The sequence below is a fragment of the Lithobates pipiens genome, unplaced genomic scaffold (genome assembly GCF_037356315.1).
Source record: "Lithobates pipiens isolate NorthernLeopardFrog02 unplaced genomic scaffold, aLitPip1_a1.2 Scaffold_18, whole genome shotgun sequence".
In the NCBI taxonomy this organism is placed as follows: domain Eukaryota; kingdom Metazoa; phylum Chordata; class Amphibia; order Anura; family Ranidae; genus Lithobates; species Lithobates pipiens.
This window is the reverse complement of record NW_027507758.1, coordinates 317669420-317684287: the sequence shown is the minus strand read 5'-3', so window position 1 is coordinate 317684287 and position 14868 is coordinate 317669420. Positions and strand designations below refer to the sequence as shown.

Genomic DNA, 14868 nt, shown 5'->3' with positions numbered 1-14868 from the left:
TTAGTAGATTTTTGGATATCAACCATCAACTGAGGCTCCGGCGCACCCAGCCTACAGCACCTGGTATTTCCAGGTGGTCTCATCTGGGTACTAACCAGGCCCGACCGTGCTTAGCCTCCAAGATCAGACCAGATTGTGCGCTATCAGGGTGATGTGGCCGTAGGCTTTGGAGTCAGACACATTGGGAATGTAGAGCTTGAACCCTTTGTTCCAAGCAGATCGGATAGAGTTTTTCAGCAGTCTCGAATGAAACTGAGCATAAGGAACAACCTCATGAAAAGTTGAATAGAAGAAATTCACCTTGCTTTGACCACCTAAATCAGTTCCTTTATGGCACGGATTTCTGCCCCTGAGTAAGAATACCCTTTTCTGGGTGTACCTATGATCGGACCCAAGTATTTAAGCTTTCTTCGTGGTTTTAGGATTTCTCTTAGGTTGAGACTCCGACCTAGATATTCCAGGTAGTTGAATGTGGTGACCATACTTTGGTCTAAGCGGGCTACGACTGGTCTATCAAGAACAGATAGACTAGGTAAACCATAATTGTTACACTTTGGGCCCTTAATATGGCTAGAAGAAGGGCCAGAACCTTTGTAAACACTCAAGGTGCAGTAGCTGGACCAGAAAGCAGAGCTACACACTGAAAATTAAGATTTTTCACCTTGAAAAGTAGATATTAGTGAGCGAGTAAATAGGCATATGGAAGTATGCATCTTTGATGTCAATTGACACTAGAAATTCTCCTCCTTATAGGATGGAGATAACTGATTTGGATTGACTCCATACGGGGGAAAAAAAAAAAAAAGAGTGGATATATTCAGGAATTGAATTTAGATTTTTGAGATACAGAATGTCCATTCGGATTTGGCACTGTGAAAAAGAGGTTTGAATCAAACCCGAACCTCTGTTCTTACATGGAGACCCCCATGATCACTTTCTTTTTCTCTGGATCCTTAGAAATGTTTGATCTGAGAAAACGAGGAAACGGGAACTTTTGGAATTCCAGTTTGTACCCTGGAGCTATTGAAGAAGTCCCCCAATTCGTCTCGACACTCTTCCTGCCAGATCATTGAGAGCTGCTGAAGAATTCCCCCTATTCGACTGAACATGGTGTATTATCCAAAACATCCCCAAATAGCTGTTTCACTGCAAAAAGGAAGACTAGCCAGGAGCTTAGCGAAGGATGCAAGGCTTGAAGGATAGAATCTCTCATAGCAACTATTGCAAACAAAGCTGCCAGATCCTGGGCCTTTTTATCCGTTGGATCCCTAAGCATTTAAGCATTGTCTGCCGGACAACTCAAACTTATTCACAGAGGATATAGCAGCGTTAAATGCTGGCATACCCTACTTAGTGAATTTCCGCCACCATAGGATAAAGTGTGAAAACTTTTTAGGAGGGGAAAAAATGCTTATCTGGGTGATCCTCTCAGATACAAAAATGCTTTTCCAGCAATGAATGGACAGGAAAAGGCACGCACAGCTTGAGGAGGCTTTAGTGAACCCAAAACACTCAGTTAAGGGTACATAAATGTGGAGCGATCATTCGGCAAGAAATTGCACAATCTTAGGACTGGAACAGCTAATTCTCCCGCATTCGACACATCAGAAGAGGAGTCATCAGCCTTACAACAGTCCCCTGAGGGAATTAGTCTTCTCCTGCCCCTAGCTCCTCAGTTTGAGGGTCCTGGGTAATGGAAGAGAATCTGTTGCATTTGGACCCACACTGGGATGCGATTAAAGTCGCTAAACTTTTTTTTTTTAATCATAAAATACACACGAGCTGCAGTGTTAAAAACAGTTGCAGACATTTCATGGTCCTGATGCTCCCTCTGACCAGCCACCCCCTCTCAGGGGAGGGTGCCATTTGTATAGATGAGTAGGCTTTCCAGAGCTTGACAGACACTTAGCGCTTTTTTGGGGGTGTTTCAAGCCCCCCTTCTGACCATAGCCGGATGCACAAAGCCGAGGTACTACCATAAGAAATCGCATCCACTGCTTGAGCAATAGTTCAGCTACTGCCGCTGCTATTAATGCTCTGCCTGATGCACATAGGAAATGCCTGTACCACCAAAACCTCTTTCATGCTCTTCTTTGCTCTTATGTGTCTCTGACAATTTTACAGCCAGCATAAATTAAGTTTTTATTTATTTTTTAAAACGCACTACTGCGTTGGAGGACACCAATGCCACAATAAGCCCCACCCCCACATCGGGCTCCCTGCGCAAGCACGGACCTCCAATGCGATGGGATCAGCTGAGTGAGGGAGGGATGGCGTGGAGAAGACCTGCAAGCCGCCGTGTAGGGGCAGTGAAAGAAAACGGCATTGCCGTTCGTTTTTAGTTCTTCCTTATAATCAGCCTCTTGAAGAGGGGAAGAGTTCAGCTCAGGTGGGGGTGTCTGGAGGAAGCAAAACCCCCCAAACTTACCTGAGGTCTGCCTGCTAGCCAGAGGAAAAAAAGTTTGCTGCTTCTGTGACACAGTGTGATCTCTGAGCAAAGCATGAGAAGGTACGTGCTCCATACAGCCCGCAGTGGCATGACAACATTTACTTTAAAGGAGACATTTCATAAGAAAATTTAAAAATTCCTTAGAAAAACTCCACTTACCTTTCCCGCCGCAGGGTTTTCTGTGGTAAAACCAACAGACCCAATCTTCACCATTCACGATGGGTTCATTTAACAAACCTTCAGGAACCGGGTATCCTCAGGGAACCCACAATCCTGGACCTGTAAAAAACACCCCGCCAGTAAAACTTTATGGTCTTAATACCAAAAGTACTGGATCCCGGGGGCCAACCCCTCTAAATAGAGAAGCGCTACAGACAAAACCTTGTTTCTTCGGATAGGAGGCCCGGGTACCATTCAATTCGGCCTAAAAGACACTCTGAATGGAACAGGCTGCATAGCAAGCCCCAGCAAGGATTGCTCCAGAGGAGCTCAGCACATCTTCATTCGTGATCGACACTGGTGAAAAAACAGATACTCCCAGTAGTGGGATGGGTTATATAGGGAGGCAACTTTCTGTTTAGGGTGTGCCAGTACCTGAAAGTGGACTATAACTCACATAGTAATTACTATGGCTCGGTGTCCCGTGATGCAAGACTAAAGAAATACTTATTATAAGCTTTCCTGCAACTTCACTAGCGCCATAGGCACCTGTAACCCCTGTTGATGCTGTCTGCTTCCGAATTGATTACAGAATGGATGGGCTTGCAGTGTAAGAAAGCTCCTAAAATTGTCTTCTGCAATTCACACCTTTCCTAGGAGGCTTAGTCACTGGAAGAAGCATCAGCAGACCTAGCCCACTTCCACCTAGGTTTTCCTAGCACAGGATCTAGGGCAGTGATGGCGAACCTTGGCACCCCAGATGTTTTGGAACTACATTTCCCATGATGCTCTAGCACTCTGCAGTGTAGTGGAGCATCATGGGAAATGTAGTTCCAAAACATCTGGGGTGCCAAGGTTCGCCATCACTGATCTAGGGACTGCAGTAATTATAGAAGTGCCAATACCCCACTTGGACTTGGCGCCGTAGACCCGATGTCAGAATACAATGACAGAGCAAGGAGATTCCCGCATTCATAACAAATGTGTGGATGGGTGAAGCAGTTTTTTCATTCAACCAGCTGGCTGAACAAAACAAAAAAAAAAATGGAACTATGTATGCCCAGCTTTAGGTCTTCTATTGTGATACTGAGGGAGGGAAGGAGCAAGTGGTGCATAATGCATAGATGATATTAGACTGGCCATAGATTAAAAGTCATCTGGTTCAGCAGGAACTGGGCAAATTTCGATTCATATATGGCTGCTCCCGTTCATATGTCAACAGAATTCTCACGAACAGGCCAGCCGAAAAAATTTCAGTTTGTGTATTCTAAATAGCAAGGAGATGAGGGAGTCTCCCTGCTGTCACAATACAATGACACAGTGGACAGAATTCCTGCATCCACACCAAATATGTGGATGGGGGAATCCGTTCATTTTTTTCCCCATTCATGCACTAAAGAAAAAACTGACGCATGTATGGGCAGCTTTAGTCTGTTTTGTCACGGTATGTACACGGTGTCAAGGTATTATTGTAAAAATCTTTGTCTCGTGACACTGGATTCCATTTCATCAATTATCGAGTGGGAACGGAGGCCAAGTCGATGCCTTGTATGTGGAAATGTGTTGAATGGAGCACTAATCTTTGACGTCGCCACGTATCAGTCAGCTGATCAGAGAGCTGCGGCTGTTTTGAAAAGATTTCTAAGCTGTAAGTGTTGCTATATTTTTCAATACATTTTCTGGAAATATTACACTATGAAGTCCTCCGCTTTCATCCTCTGGCAACGAGATCATCTAGGATTTTCGGGGGTTAGAATGATCTTTTTCTCTGAGTTTTCCAAACCTATTGGACATTCTGCTGCACCTAAGAGGTTTTCTTTTCCCCTGAGAGGAATCAGGAGAATATCCCTGCTGGCAGGCTTTTGCACAGACATGTTTGATCTCTAAAATTTGAGATCCTAGGGATCTGGTAAGCGGCACCGATTTTATTACTTTGTGACACAAGAGCATTGGAAGAACACATTGTTTTATACTGTTTCCTTTTAGCTCCCATCGGAATTCATATGAACTAGATATCTATATGGTCTTGTGTAAATTTTTATGTTAATGAATACTATACCTTTTTTTCCAACATATATATTTTTTTTGGTGTGAAATTTTTTTTGGGGTGATCATTTGCACCTTTAGCCCTTGGGGGCTTTCATTTAATTATCACTATTTTTTTTCTAAATATGTTATTTGTTCATTATTGGGTGTGCGCATTAATTATTGTCATATACCTCCTGTCCCTGTTATTTGTATTTGCTTGGAGCTCAGTTTTAACTATGGCAGACTACAGAGGAAGAGATAAGTGTAGGAAATTCACAGATCCATAAACATATAAAGCAGAAACAGCAAGTATTCTACCTTACTTATAGTATATCAAAAGTGCTTTGATGAAGTCATGGTCAAGAACTAAAATGGGCAGACTGGACACACAAGTTGGAGCAAAAGGCATTTAGTTGTTCATTATTTTAGGCTTGATGTGTAACTACCATTCTGTAGTACCTGTTATGATGATCTCAGGGACATCCAGAATATTGCCAAATGAAGCAGTTTTACGGTGGCCTCGTTTAGACTTGGTATATACTGCAAAAACATATACACAATACACATGCAGACAACTACAAGTGGTACAAAACACAATTAACAAAAGCATGGAAGTGTACAGCACAATGTTACACAATGAAGGTGCGTGCAAAAAAGAAACATGCTAAGTATCTGCTTTTAATAAAAGAGAAAGAAAAAAAAAAGAAAAAAAAAAAAAGAAGAAGAAGAAAAACAGATGACCATGCAAAATAGGCCATGACGGGACACACAAATATATAGTAAATCCAGACAAAGGCTACCTGGAATGGTTATCTATGGACTACCTTAACTGGAAGATGTGATGTATATGAATAAAACTTCAAAAGTCACAAAAACAACAAAGTAAAATTTTTATAAAAAGTTAAAGTTTTTATACCTGCCCATTCACAACAAGATTTCAGGAGGTGATACCTCCTTCACTTTTTGTTTTTGGCAGTTGAATTAAGTTTCCAAGAACTAAGCAACACATCCTAATTCAGAATTATTTTTTTCTTTACTAAAGGTAACCTTCGCTCTTATTTTCTCATCAGATGTTCAGTTTTGATAGACTGCGTTTGACAGTTTATTTTATAAATGTATTCTAAAAATGCAATTTTTTTACTGTGCAATTGCTTTACATCAGTGGTCAAACTCTGTCCTCAGGGCCCACTAACAGGCCAGGTTTTATGTGTAACCTTAGGGAGATGCAGACTAGAATACTGCAATCACTGAGCAGCAAATTATAACACCTGTGATTTATTTCAGTTATCTTGCAAACCTGGCCTGTTAGTGGGCCCCGAGGACAGGGCTGATGACTACTGCTTTACACAATATGGGTCAAGCCCTCAGAATGAATATTTCAGATATCGAAAGGCGTTCGAGTCAACCTCTGGGATTTTTTTTATATTAGGGACTCTGATAGTGAGACATGTATAATCCACAGTAGAAAAAGATAAAGGGTCCACAGAACCTGAGACTTTCCTAAGAATAAGGCTGCCAGTTTTGTGTACAACTCCTCCGTTGTATAAACCTTGGCAAATATCTGCTATTTGCAGCATTGCACTGCTGCCATTTTCACCTCTCTATGAACTTTGCAGAATTTATGCCATGATATTATGCGGCTATTACACCAATGCTTTTCTCTGTTGGTTTATCTTTTATAGCAAATTAATGGCACTTAAGAGTTAGTTGGTTGCCATTATTGTCGTTATGTGCCTTAGACACACTGTTTTTAACTGCGATTTTTATTCCTCTTTTATGTGTTCTATTTGTGAGTTTTCATTAGATGTTTTTCATGTACCATAATAAAACAGTTTGCTTAGTACTTGTTTTGTTCTGTTCTACCATCCAACCATACAAACCCACTGCTGTATTACACCTGGGTGTTATCATTGTTTCCCTGGTTGAAATAACCACATTTCATTTAACCAGAGGTTTCCAGACTGTTTAGTTAAATATTGCTGCACACGGACAAGATGGTATTACAGCTGTTACAAAAAGAGCACTCTATTTTACAATAGGATGATAAGGTCATCACATCATTACGAAGAATTCCTCAGACTAAAATATAGCATTGGTCAACCAAACATCCATGATGATTAAAATTTCCAGTTGCTCAGTCAAGCAATTTTTACTGTTACTTAACTAATTACGTCACATGTATATTAACATTTATAGGTAAAGTTGATTCAGGGAATATCTGATTGCCTTTTAGGGATCAGGAGGGGATTTCATCCCCTGCTGTAGCAAATTCGATAATGCTTTGCTGTTTTTTTTCCTTCCTCAGGATCAACTAAGGGTATGGGATTGTGTATATGGGATTGTAAAAATTCTAATTTTTTCCTTTTATTGGTTGAACTAGATGGACTTGTGTCTTTTTTTTCAAACCAGACTATGTAAAACAAATGAAGCAGGGGGCAAAGATGCTTTTGCAAGAAATAAAATTGTATTAATTATACAATTTGGCTTGAAAACTGACTACTTTATCGAATGGGAATCTGAAAAGGTTTACATTTTCCTTTTTTATAATTACTGCTAAAAAAAATAGTTACAAAATATTTACTTTTTTCATCTGGTAAATATAAAATGTATTTGAATATTTCATATTCGCTACTAAAGGTACTTAGCTACTACTTAGGTAGAGATCTAAGCAACAGCCATAGCTGATCTAAATGACTGGGAACACTTTCCTCCTATACTAACAAATTACAACTAAACCTTATATAATAATGCACCTTTCCCTGTATCTGTCAAATGGTTGCATAACATGTCTAGCATTACTAAGTTATGGATACCATAGCACAACAGCAAAGCACGATTTTACTATATAAAAGCAAAGACTCTTCCTGCGTAAAGTAGTCAAAGCTATGAATCTAGTATTTATTTGCTTGTCTATTTACCTGTGCCTGCAGAAATCCTTGGCTCCGATTCGGACATGTCCGGACTCTTCCTTTTACTCTCAGGTGTAAGTATTGAAGGTGGCTTAACTCGAGTATCAGAAAGACTTTCAACGCTGCTACCTCGAGAGGGTGGCAGACTCAAGCGACCTGGTTCTCCCTAAATAGGAATTATTGTGAGAAAATGTTTGGAGAGAAACCCCAAGTTAGCTAGGCAAGTGAGAAAGAATACAATATAAAATACAAGATAAAGAATACAAGATATTTAATAAATAATAATTTAAAAAATACAGTAAATAGATGCGACATAAAAGACCCCTGAATTTTTTTTTTTTTAGGGAAGACTTTACTCATATTATTAAACGCCAACCAGCTTGGATTGACTTTTAGGCTCCTTTCACATGGGCCAGATCAGTTATCAGCAGTGTCCGCTGATCCCCTGCTGAGCAGGGTGGGCAGATGACACCGCTGTGTCCACTGATGCTTATACTGAGAGGACATGGGCACAGCCCACTCTACTCTATAGGTAGTCAGATGTAAATGGATCGACTGTGTTTACACCTGACTGCCCTCTGGTCCAGCCAGATAGAGGGGAACAGATTCTCTTTCATTTGTTTTTGCTGGATCTGATTGGAGGTAGGTGGCTGTAAACAGGCACAAGTCCGTTTACATCTGGCACACCAAAGAAGAGAATGGAGGGTTCGATCGGGTCCGCTTGAAAAACAGACAGGCAGACCCGATTGGACTGCTCTCGTCAAGGGGGCCTTTAAGGGTTAGTTCACATTTAAACTAAAAAATGCACTTTAATGAAGGGGCTCCTTTAGGTTAGAAGAAATGTATCCCCCTTCATAGGCATTAGAGAAACTTTCAGTGCATAGCAGTTCAAAAATGCCCTCAGTGTATTTGGCTCTATCCCAGCTAATGGCTAGGACCAATGGAATGTTTCTTGCATAAAACTTATTATGCCTTTCCCCACCCATCTTGCACCTCTGCCATCTCCTCTTCCCGGCACATGCTCTTTGGATGTTAACCCTGCCTGCTGATTACTTAGGGCAACAGTATGAGGAGGAAGCCTTAAAATAACAAATCCCCAGCTACTTGCTGGGGATTCAAATTTTTTAAATAGGAGTCTTTGGTTCCCCAATGGTGTCTGTGCCCTCTCTCCTACCAGGCACGACATCCACCGACCAGCGAGCATTTAGGCGGCTACACCACCCCTATCCTCTCCACTTTTTCTCCTTGATGTGTCTTGGGTAGATGTGGGGCAGCCAGAGGCCCCCCGGGGCTCCTCCCACACTAGATCCACCAGGGAATCTGGTTCCGTGAGACAGCAGCTGCTGAGCCATACAGAATGATTTCCCTAAGCTAGGCCCAGGGATGTGACTACCAGCACCATTACCTAACAAACTCCACGGGGGGGGGGGGGCAAGCAAGTTTTGGCCCGAGATTGGGGGCTGCATGCAGATAAGCAGGGGGTGCTTCCTGTGCAGCAGTGCACAGACCCAAGTCAAGAGAGGGTGGAATTAGCCTGGATATGCATCAGCCTGGTGCAGAGCTGGGAAGACTGAAGGGGGGCACCTGTTGCCCCTAGCAACCAACATTATTTATTGATTGGTTGCCTGGAGCAACTGCTCCATTCTTTCCCCAAGGGGGGGGGGGGGACACCTGCTTCATGCACAGCCCCTTTATATCTAAGGAGCTCTCAGTGACAGCAGCATCCTCCCAGCCAGACATGGGAAGCCTGGAGAAGAACTTAGGCTTTATACACACTGGGGCTTTTCTAAACACTTTTCCCCTGGTAGTAAAGCAGCTTCAAAAACATGCTTAAGCCGCATTTTTGTAAACGCGTTCAGGCACATTTATGCACATCAAGCGCTTGGGCATCTATCCATTTTGGCCAGAATATTACATTTACTTTGCCTATTAAAACTAAAGTGCTAAAATGTGCCTAGTACATTAGGTGCATTTAGACACGCTTCCCCTGAACACAGGGGATGGAGTATTTTTTCTGCCTTTATACTCCTGTAAACACCTGTGTGTGTGTCATATGCCTGTAATAAAATGCCTGCTCAGGAGCCCCAATGTGCATGAGGCCTAGTAAGGAGGTCTTGGAAGGTGCAGTTTTGCTATTTTTGCACACACAGCCTCCAAGCTAATAGTGGGGTAAGAGCGAGGTCAGTACGAAGATCAGCGCTTTCGCAGGATGGCAAAATTAACCTTTGCCTGTATAGATCTAAATCCTTGCACTGGCCCCGTTTGTGCCTACTCAGACTATTTCTCCCTCTTTCACAGGATCAAAGCATTCATCTTTTCCTAACAGTAAGAAGCTTCCACACTCCTCACGTACCTCCCATACAAGAATACAAAAATGCATTGAATTCTGGGACATGTAGTTTCATATCAGGGCACTAAAACGACAATCCCAGATGACATGGAAGCACAAAGAAGCTCTGCAAGCTGTATTTTTTTTTTAAAGAGTCACAAAATGCAAGATGGCAGAAAAATGGGGTAATAAGAGCTGCTAAAAATAAGCTTTTCAGTGACAAAGATGAACTAACCCTTTTAAAGGTCCTTAACCACATAGGAAAAATATGTACACATGAAATTTAGTCCGAATCAGTGCATGTACACTTGGGAGGAGCTCTCAAGAAGACGTTTTAGTGAGATAACATGTTAAATATTCCATAAAAATAAAGCAGACATACTGTGAACAGATATACTTACACCTTGCTTGGACTGATTGTTCCAGTATGCCAATTTGGACTCTATTCTTTTAATTGTATCATTGCTTGCACTAACCTGCAAGTCGTCAATATCACTTTTATTGCTTGTATTTGTAGAATTATCAATGCAGGACCCTGTGGAGAAGTACAAAGATAAATACATCATCTCTAATAGAAGAAAAAAAAAAAAAAAGTTTGTTTATTTCACTAACAGCTGAAACTAAAATATGCCTTTTAGTAAGCCTAATATGAAGTGTTGGCTCTTGCAGCTCAGAATGACATGATTTTCAATGTCTCAGCCTAATGTTTGTAACAGTGGGCACCATCATAGACTCTCTAAACACATACGTATGTGGAAAACATTTTAACAAATGGAATACTTTCATGCCAAATACCAACAGTCCTGTTGCACCTTACTTAAAATGTCCACATATTGGTTCAATTGGGCCTCATCATTAGGATTTAAGGTCAAGTTAGAACATCAGGGAAAACATCTCTAACTGCTATGCACATTAACATTCATGTTGTCTACATGTTTTAAAATAACCTTTCAATTGTTATTTATGACCTGATGTAGTAAGGAGGAGAAAGCACTAACCTGTACTTGTGGCAGAATTGCTCTGCCCACCATCAGAATATTGGCATCGATACTGTAAAGCTTCATCAGCACCAGGAAAATACTAAAATGGAAAAAAGAACGAACATTAGAAAAAATCCAATACAGTGAGGGAAAAAGTATTTGACCCCCCCTGCTGATTTCGTACATTTGCCCACTGACAAAGAAAAGATCAGTCTATAATTTTAATGGTAGGTTTATTTTAACAGTGAGACTGAATAACAAAAAAATTCCAGATAAACGCATTTCAAAAAGGATTGGAAGCCTTCACAAAACATGACTTGGTACTTGGTGGCAAAACCATTGTTGGCGATCACAGAGGTCAGACGTTTCTTGAAATTGGCCACCAGGTTTGCACACATCTCAGGAGGGGATTTTGTCCCACTCCTCTTTGCAGATCATCTCCAAGTCAAGTTTAGAGGCTGACATTTGGTAATTTGAACCTTCAACTTCCTCCACATATTTTCTACAGGATTAAGGTCTAGAGACTGGCTAGGCCACTCCAGGACCTTAATGAGTTTCTTTTTGAGCCCCTCTTTTGTTGCCTTGGCCATGCGTTTTGAGTAATTGTCATGCTGGAATACCCATCCACCACCCATTTTTAATGCCCTGGCTGAAGAAAGGAGGTTCTCTCCCAAGATTTGATGGTACATGGCCCAATCCATCGTCCCTTTGGTGCGGCAAAGTTGTCCTGTCCCATTAGCAGAAAAACATCCCCAAAGCATAATGTTTCCACCTTAAAACAAAACAAGATAAAGTTGGCGCACAAATGAATGGTCTCTTTAAGAGCGTTTGACTATCTCGTGGGATGTTTGTTTATTTAAATAAATGTCCTGTAGATGGTCTCAATGTGCGGCTGTTAACCCATTATGGACTTGGCAAAAAATGGATGCAGCAGAAAAAACGATCAAAAACAGCGCATCAAAGGGACTAGTAGATTGATGTGAAAAAGACTTTAAAATGTCATTTATTAAATGTAAAAAATAAACACAGACATCTGATCCCTGCAGGATCTCAAACACATAAAAAACACCAATCATAAAACGGACAGATGTTTGATAATGAAAAGCTCCTCAGATCTCTCAATTATAACTTTGGAAAGGTCAAGACCAAAGACCAATGTGCACAGCTTTCGAATGCCTAATGAATGCAATCAATCATCTGAAAGAACCCAAAAAGTCAGTGTAAACGAATGGAACAACGTTTCTAGGGACACTCACTTCATAGGTGTTCAATGGGCTGCAGAGCTGATGAGTCCAGTCTGATGACCGAGGGGGAGGTGTTTATTTCAGCTCCATCTGAAGCGTTCGGCTTGGAGGCAGAGGTGTAATGCTGCACGCTAGGTGGTAAGGATCAAGCTTAGTCACCAGATGATATCAGCTGTACACATAGGCAGCTTGGAGAACGCTGCACTGCCTGCAGTGCCGCTTGTCCGAGCGGCTGTGGATCACATGAGAGGCTTGTCACGTGGAAGGCTGTGAAGGGGAAGGTTGCTATGCCGACTCTCCTGCTTACATGTTTCGCGCTCCTGCGCTTTGTAAGCAGGAGAGTCGGCATAGCAACCTTCCCCTTCACAGCCTTCCACGTGACAAGCCTCTCATGTGATCCACAGCCGCTCGGACAAGCGGCACTGCAGGCAGTGCAGCGTTCTCCAAGCTGCCTATGTGTACAGCTGATATCATCTGGTGACTAAGCTTGATCCTTACCACCTAGCGTGCAGCATTACACCTCTGCCTCCAAGCCGAACGCTTCAGATGGAGCTGAAATAAACACCTCCCCCTCGGTCATCAGACTGGACTCATCAGCTCTGCAGCCCATTGAACACCTATGAAGTGAGTGTCCCTAGAAACGTTGTTCCATTCGTTTACACTGACTTTTTGGGTTCTTTCAGATGATTGATTGCATTCATTAGGCATTCGAAAGCTGTGCACATTGGTCTTTGGTCTTGACCTTTCCAAAGTTATAATTGAGAGATCTGAGGAGCTTTTCATTATCAAACATCTGTCCGTTTTATGATTGGTGTTTTTTATGTGTTTGAGATCCTGCAGGGATCAGATGTCTGTGTTTATTTTTTACATTTAATAAATGACATTTTAAAGTCTTTTTCACATCAATCTACTAGTCCCTTTGATGCGCTGTTTTTGATCGTTTTTTCTAATGTTTCCACCTCCATGTTTTACGGTGGGGATGGTGTTCTTGAGGTCATAGGCAGCATTTCTCCTCCTCTAAACACAGCAAATTAAGTTGATGCCAAAGAGCTTGATTTTTGTCTCATTTGACCACTACACTTTCACCCAGTTCTCCTCCAAATCATACATAGTTACATAGTAGGTAAGGCTGAAAAAAGACATTAGTCCATACAGTTCAACCTGTGTCAGTGTCTATAATAATTTCCCATATCCCTGTATGTTGTGCTTTTTAAGATTTACATCCAAGAGTCTTTAAAAATATTCATACTCCCCACAGCCACCACCAATAGTGGGAGAGAGTTCCACATCCTTGTTGCCCTGACAGTGAAGAACCCCCTGTGCAGTTTAAGGTTAAACCACTGCCTGCGAGGCCCCATGCCCTCATACACTCCCTCAGACTGAATAGTTTTTTCTATTCTGAGATCCCCATTGAGGTATTTGTAGATTGCCATCATGTCCCCCCTTAAACGTTGCTTCTCCAGCGAGAATAAATTTAGTGTCTGCAGCCAGCCCTCATAATCGAGGTACTCTTACTAATTTTGTTGCCTTTCTTTGGACTCTCTCCAGCACATCCCTTCTGAGGACCAGTAACCAGAACGGGACAGCATACTCCAGATGTGACCTAACCACATATAAAGTGGCATAATTAGAGTTTTATCCCTGGAGTATATCCCTTTTTTTATGCATGCCAATAGTCTGCCTGCTTTAGGAACTGCAGCTTGACATTGCATGTTATCGATTGAGGGAACATTTGTCCCGAGTCTGTCTTTTGGCCCCTCTGAGCTGCAATTCATTCAGATGTTCATTAGCAAACTTTAGAGGGGCCTATACATGTGCTTTCTTGAGCAGAGGGATCTTGCGGGTGCTGCAGGATTTTAGTCCTTCATGGCGTAGTGTTACCAATTGTTTTCTTGGTGACTATGGTCCCAGCTGCCTTGAGATAATTGACAAGATTCTCTTGTGTAGTTCTAGGCCGATTCCCCCGCCGTTCTCATGACCATTGTAACTCCACGAGGTGAAATCTTGCATGGAGCCCAAGACCGAGGGAGATTGACAGTTATTTTGTGTTTCTTCCATTTGTGAATAATCCCACCGACTGTTGTCACTCTCACCAAGCTGCTTGGCAATGCTCTTGTAGCCCATTCCAGCCTTGTGTAGGTCTACAATCTTGTCCCTGACATACTTGGACAGCTCTTTGGTTTGGCCATGGTGGAGAAATTGTAATCTGATTGCTTTTATAGACAGGTGTCTTATACAGGTAACAAACCGAGATTAGGAGCATTCCCTTTAACACTTAAGGACCAAGCCTATTTTTGACACTCTGTCAAAATAATTTTTTTTGCTAGAAAATGACTTCGAACCCCCCCCCCCCCCCCCCCCCCAAAAAAAATTTCAGACACCCTAGAGAATAAAATGGTGGTTGACGCAATACTATGTCACACCATATTTGTGCAGCGGTCTTACAAACACAATTTGTTTTGGAAAAAAATACACTTTTTTAAATAAAAATTTGGATCACTTTTATTCCTATTACAAAAAATGAAAACATCCCTTGTAATGGAAAAAGCAGGACAGAACCTCTTTAATGTGAGATCTGGGGTCAAAAAAATAACCCGAAGGGTGCCAACAGACTTGAGAACCTATACTGCTGCCTGCAGCACACTGCGCCCAAAGGCGATATCCTCATGCCTTTTTACATCCACTTGATAAAATCTGGTGAACGTATATACTGAAGACCAGGTTGCGGCCTTACAGATCTGAGCACTGGAGGCCTGGTCATGCACTGCCC

General features: G+C 41.9%; 1 protein-coding gene and 1 pseudogene across 5 annotated transcripts in view; both read right to left on the bottom strand.

Moving 5' to 3' along the window:
- MAP3K7 (mitogen-activated protein kinase kinase kinase 7) overlaps positions 1-14868 on the bottom strand; it is an 87298-nt gene that overhangs the window by 34899 nt on the left and 37531 nt on the right. For 2 of the 5 annotated variants that reach the window (XM_077487238.1, XM_077487239.1), the window contains exons 9-12: positions 10873-10954; positions 10276-10409; positions 7555-7711; positions 5096-5176 (exon numbers count right to left, since the gene is read on the bottom strand). In XM_077487238.1, coding sequence (XP_077343364.1) covers positions 5096-5176; positions 7555-7711; positions 10276-10409; positions 10873-10954 — 454 coding nt within the window. The remainder of the gene's footprint in view (positions 1-5095; positions 5177-7554; positions 7712-10275; positions 10410-10872; positions 10955-14868) is intronic. The other 3 variants (XM_077487241.1, XM_077487242.1, XM_077487240.1) reach the window with 2 other exon arrangements.
- On the bottom strand, positions 49-165 carry LOC143990924 (5S ribosomal RNA; annotated as a pseudogene).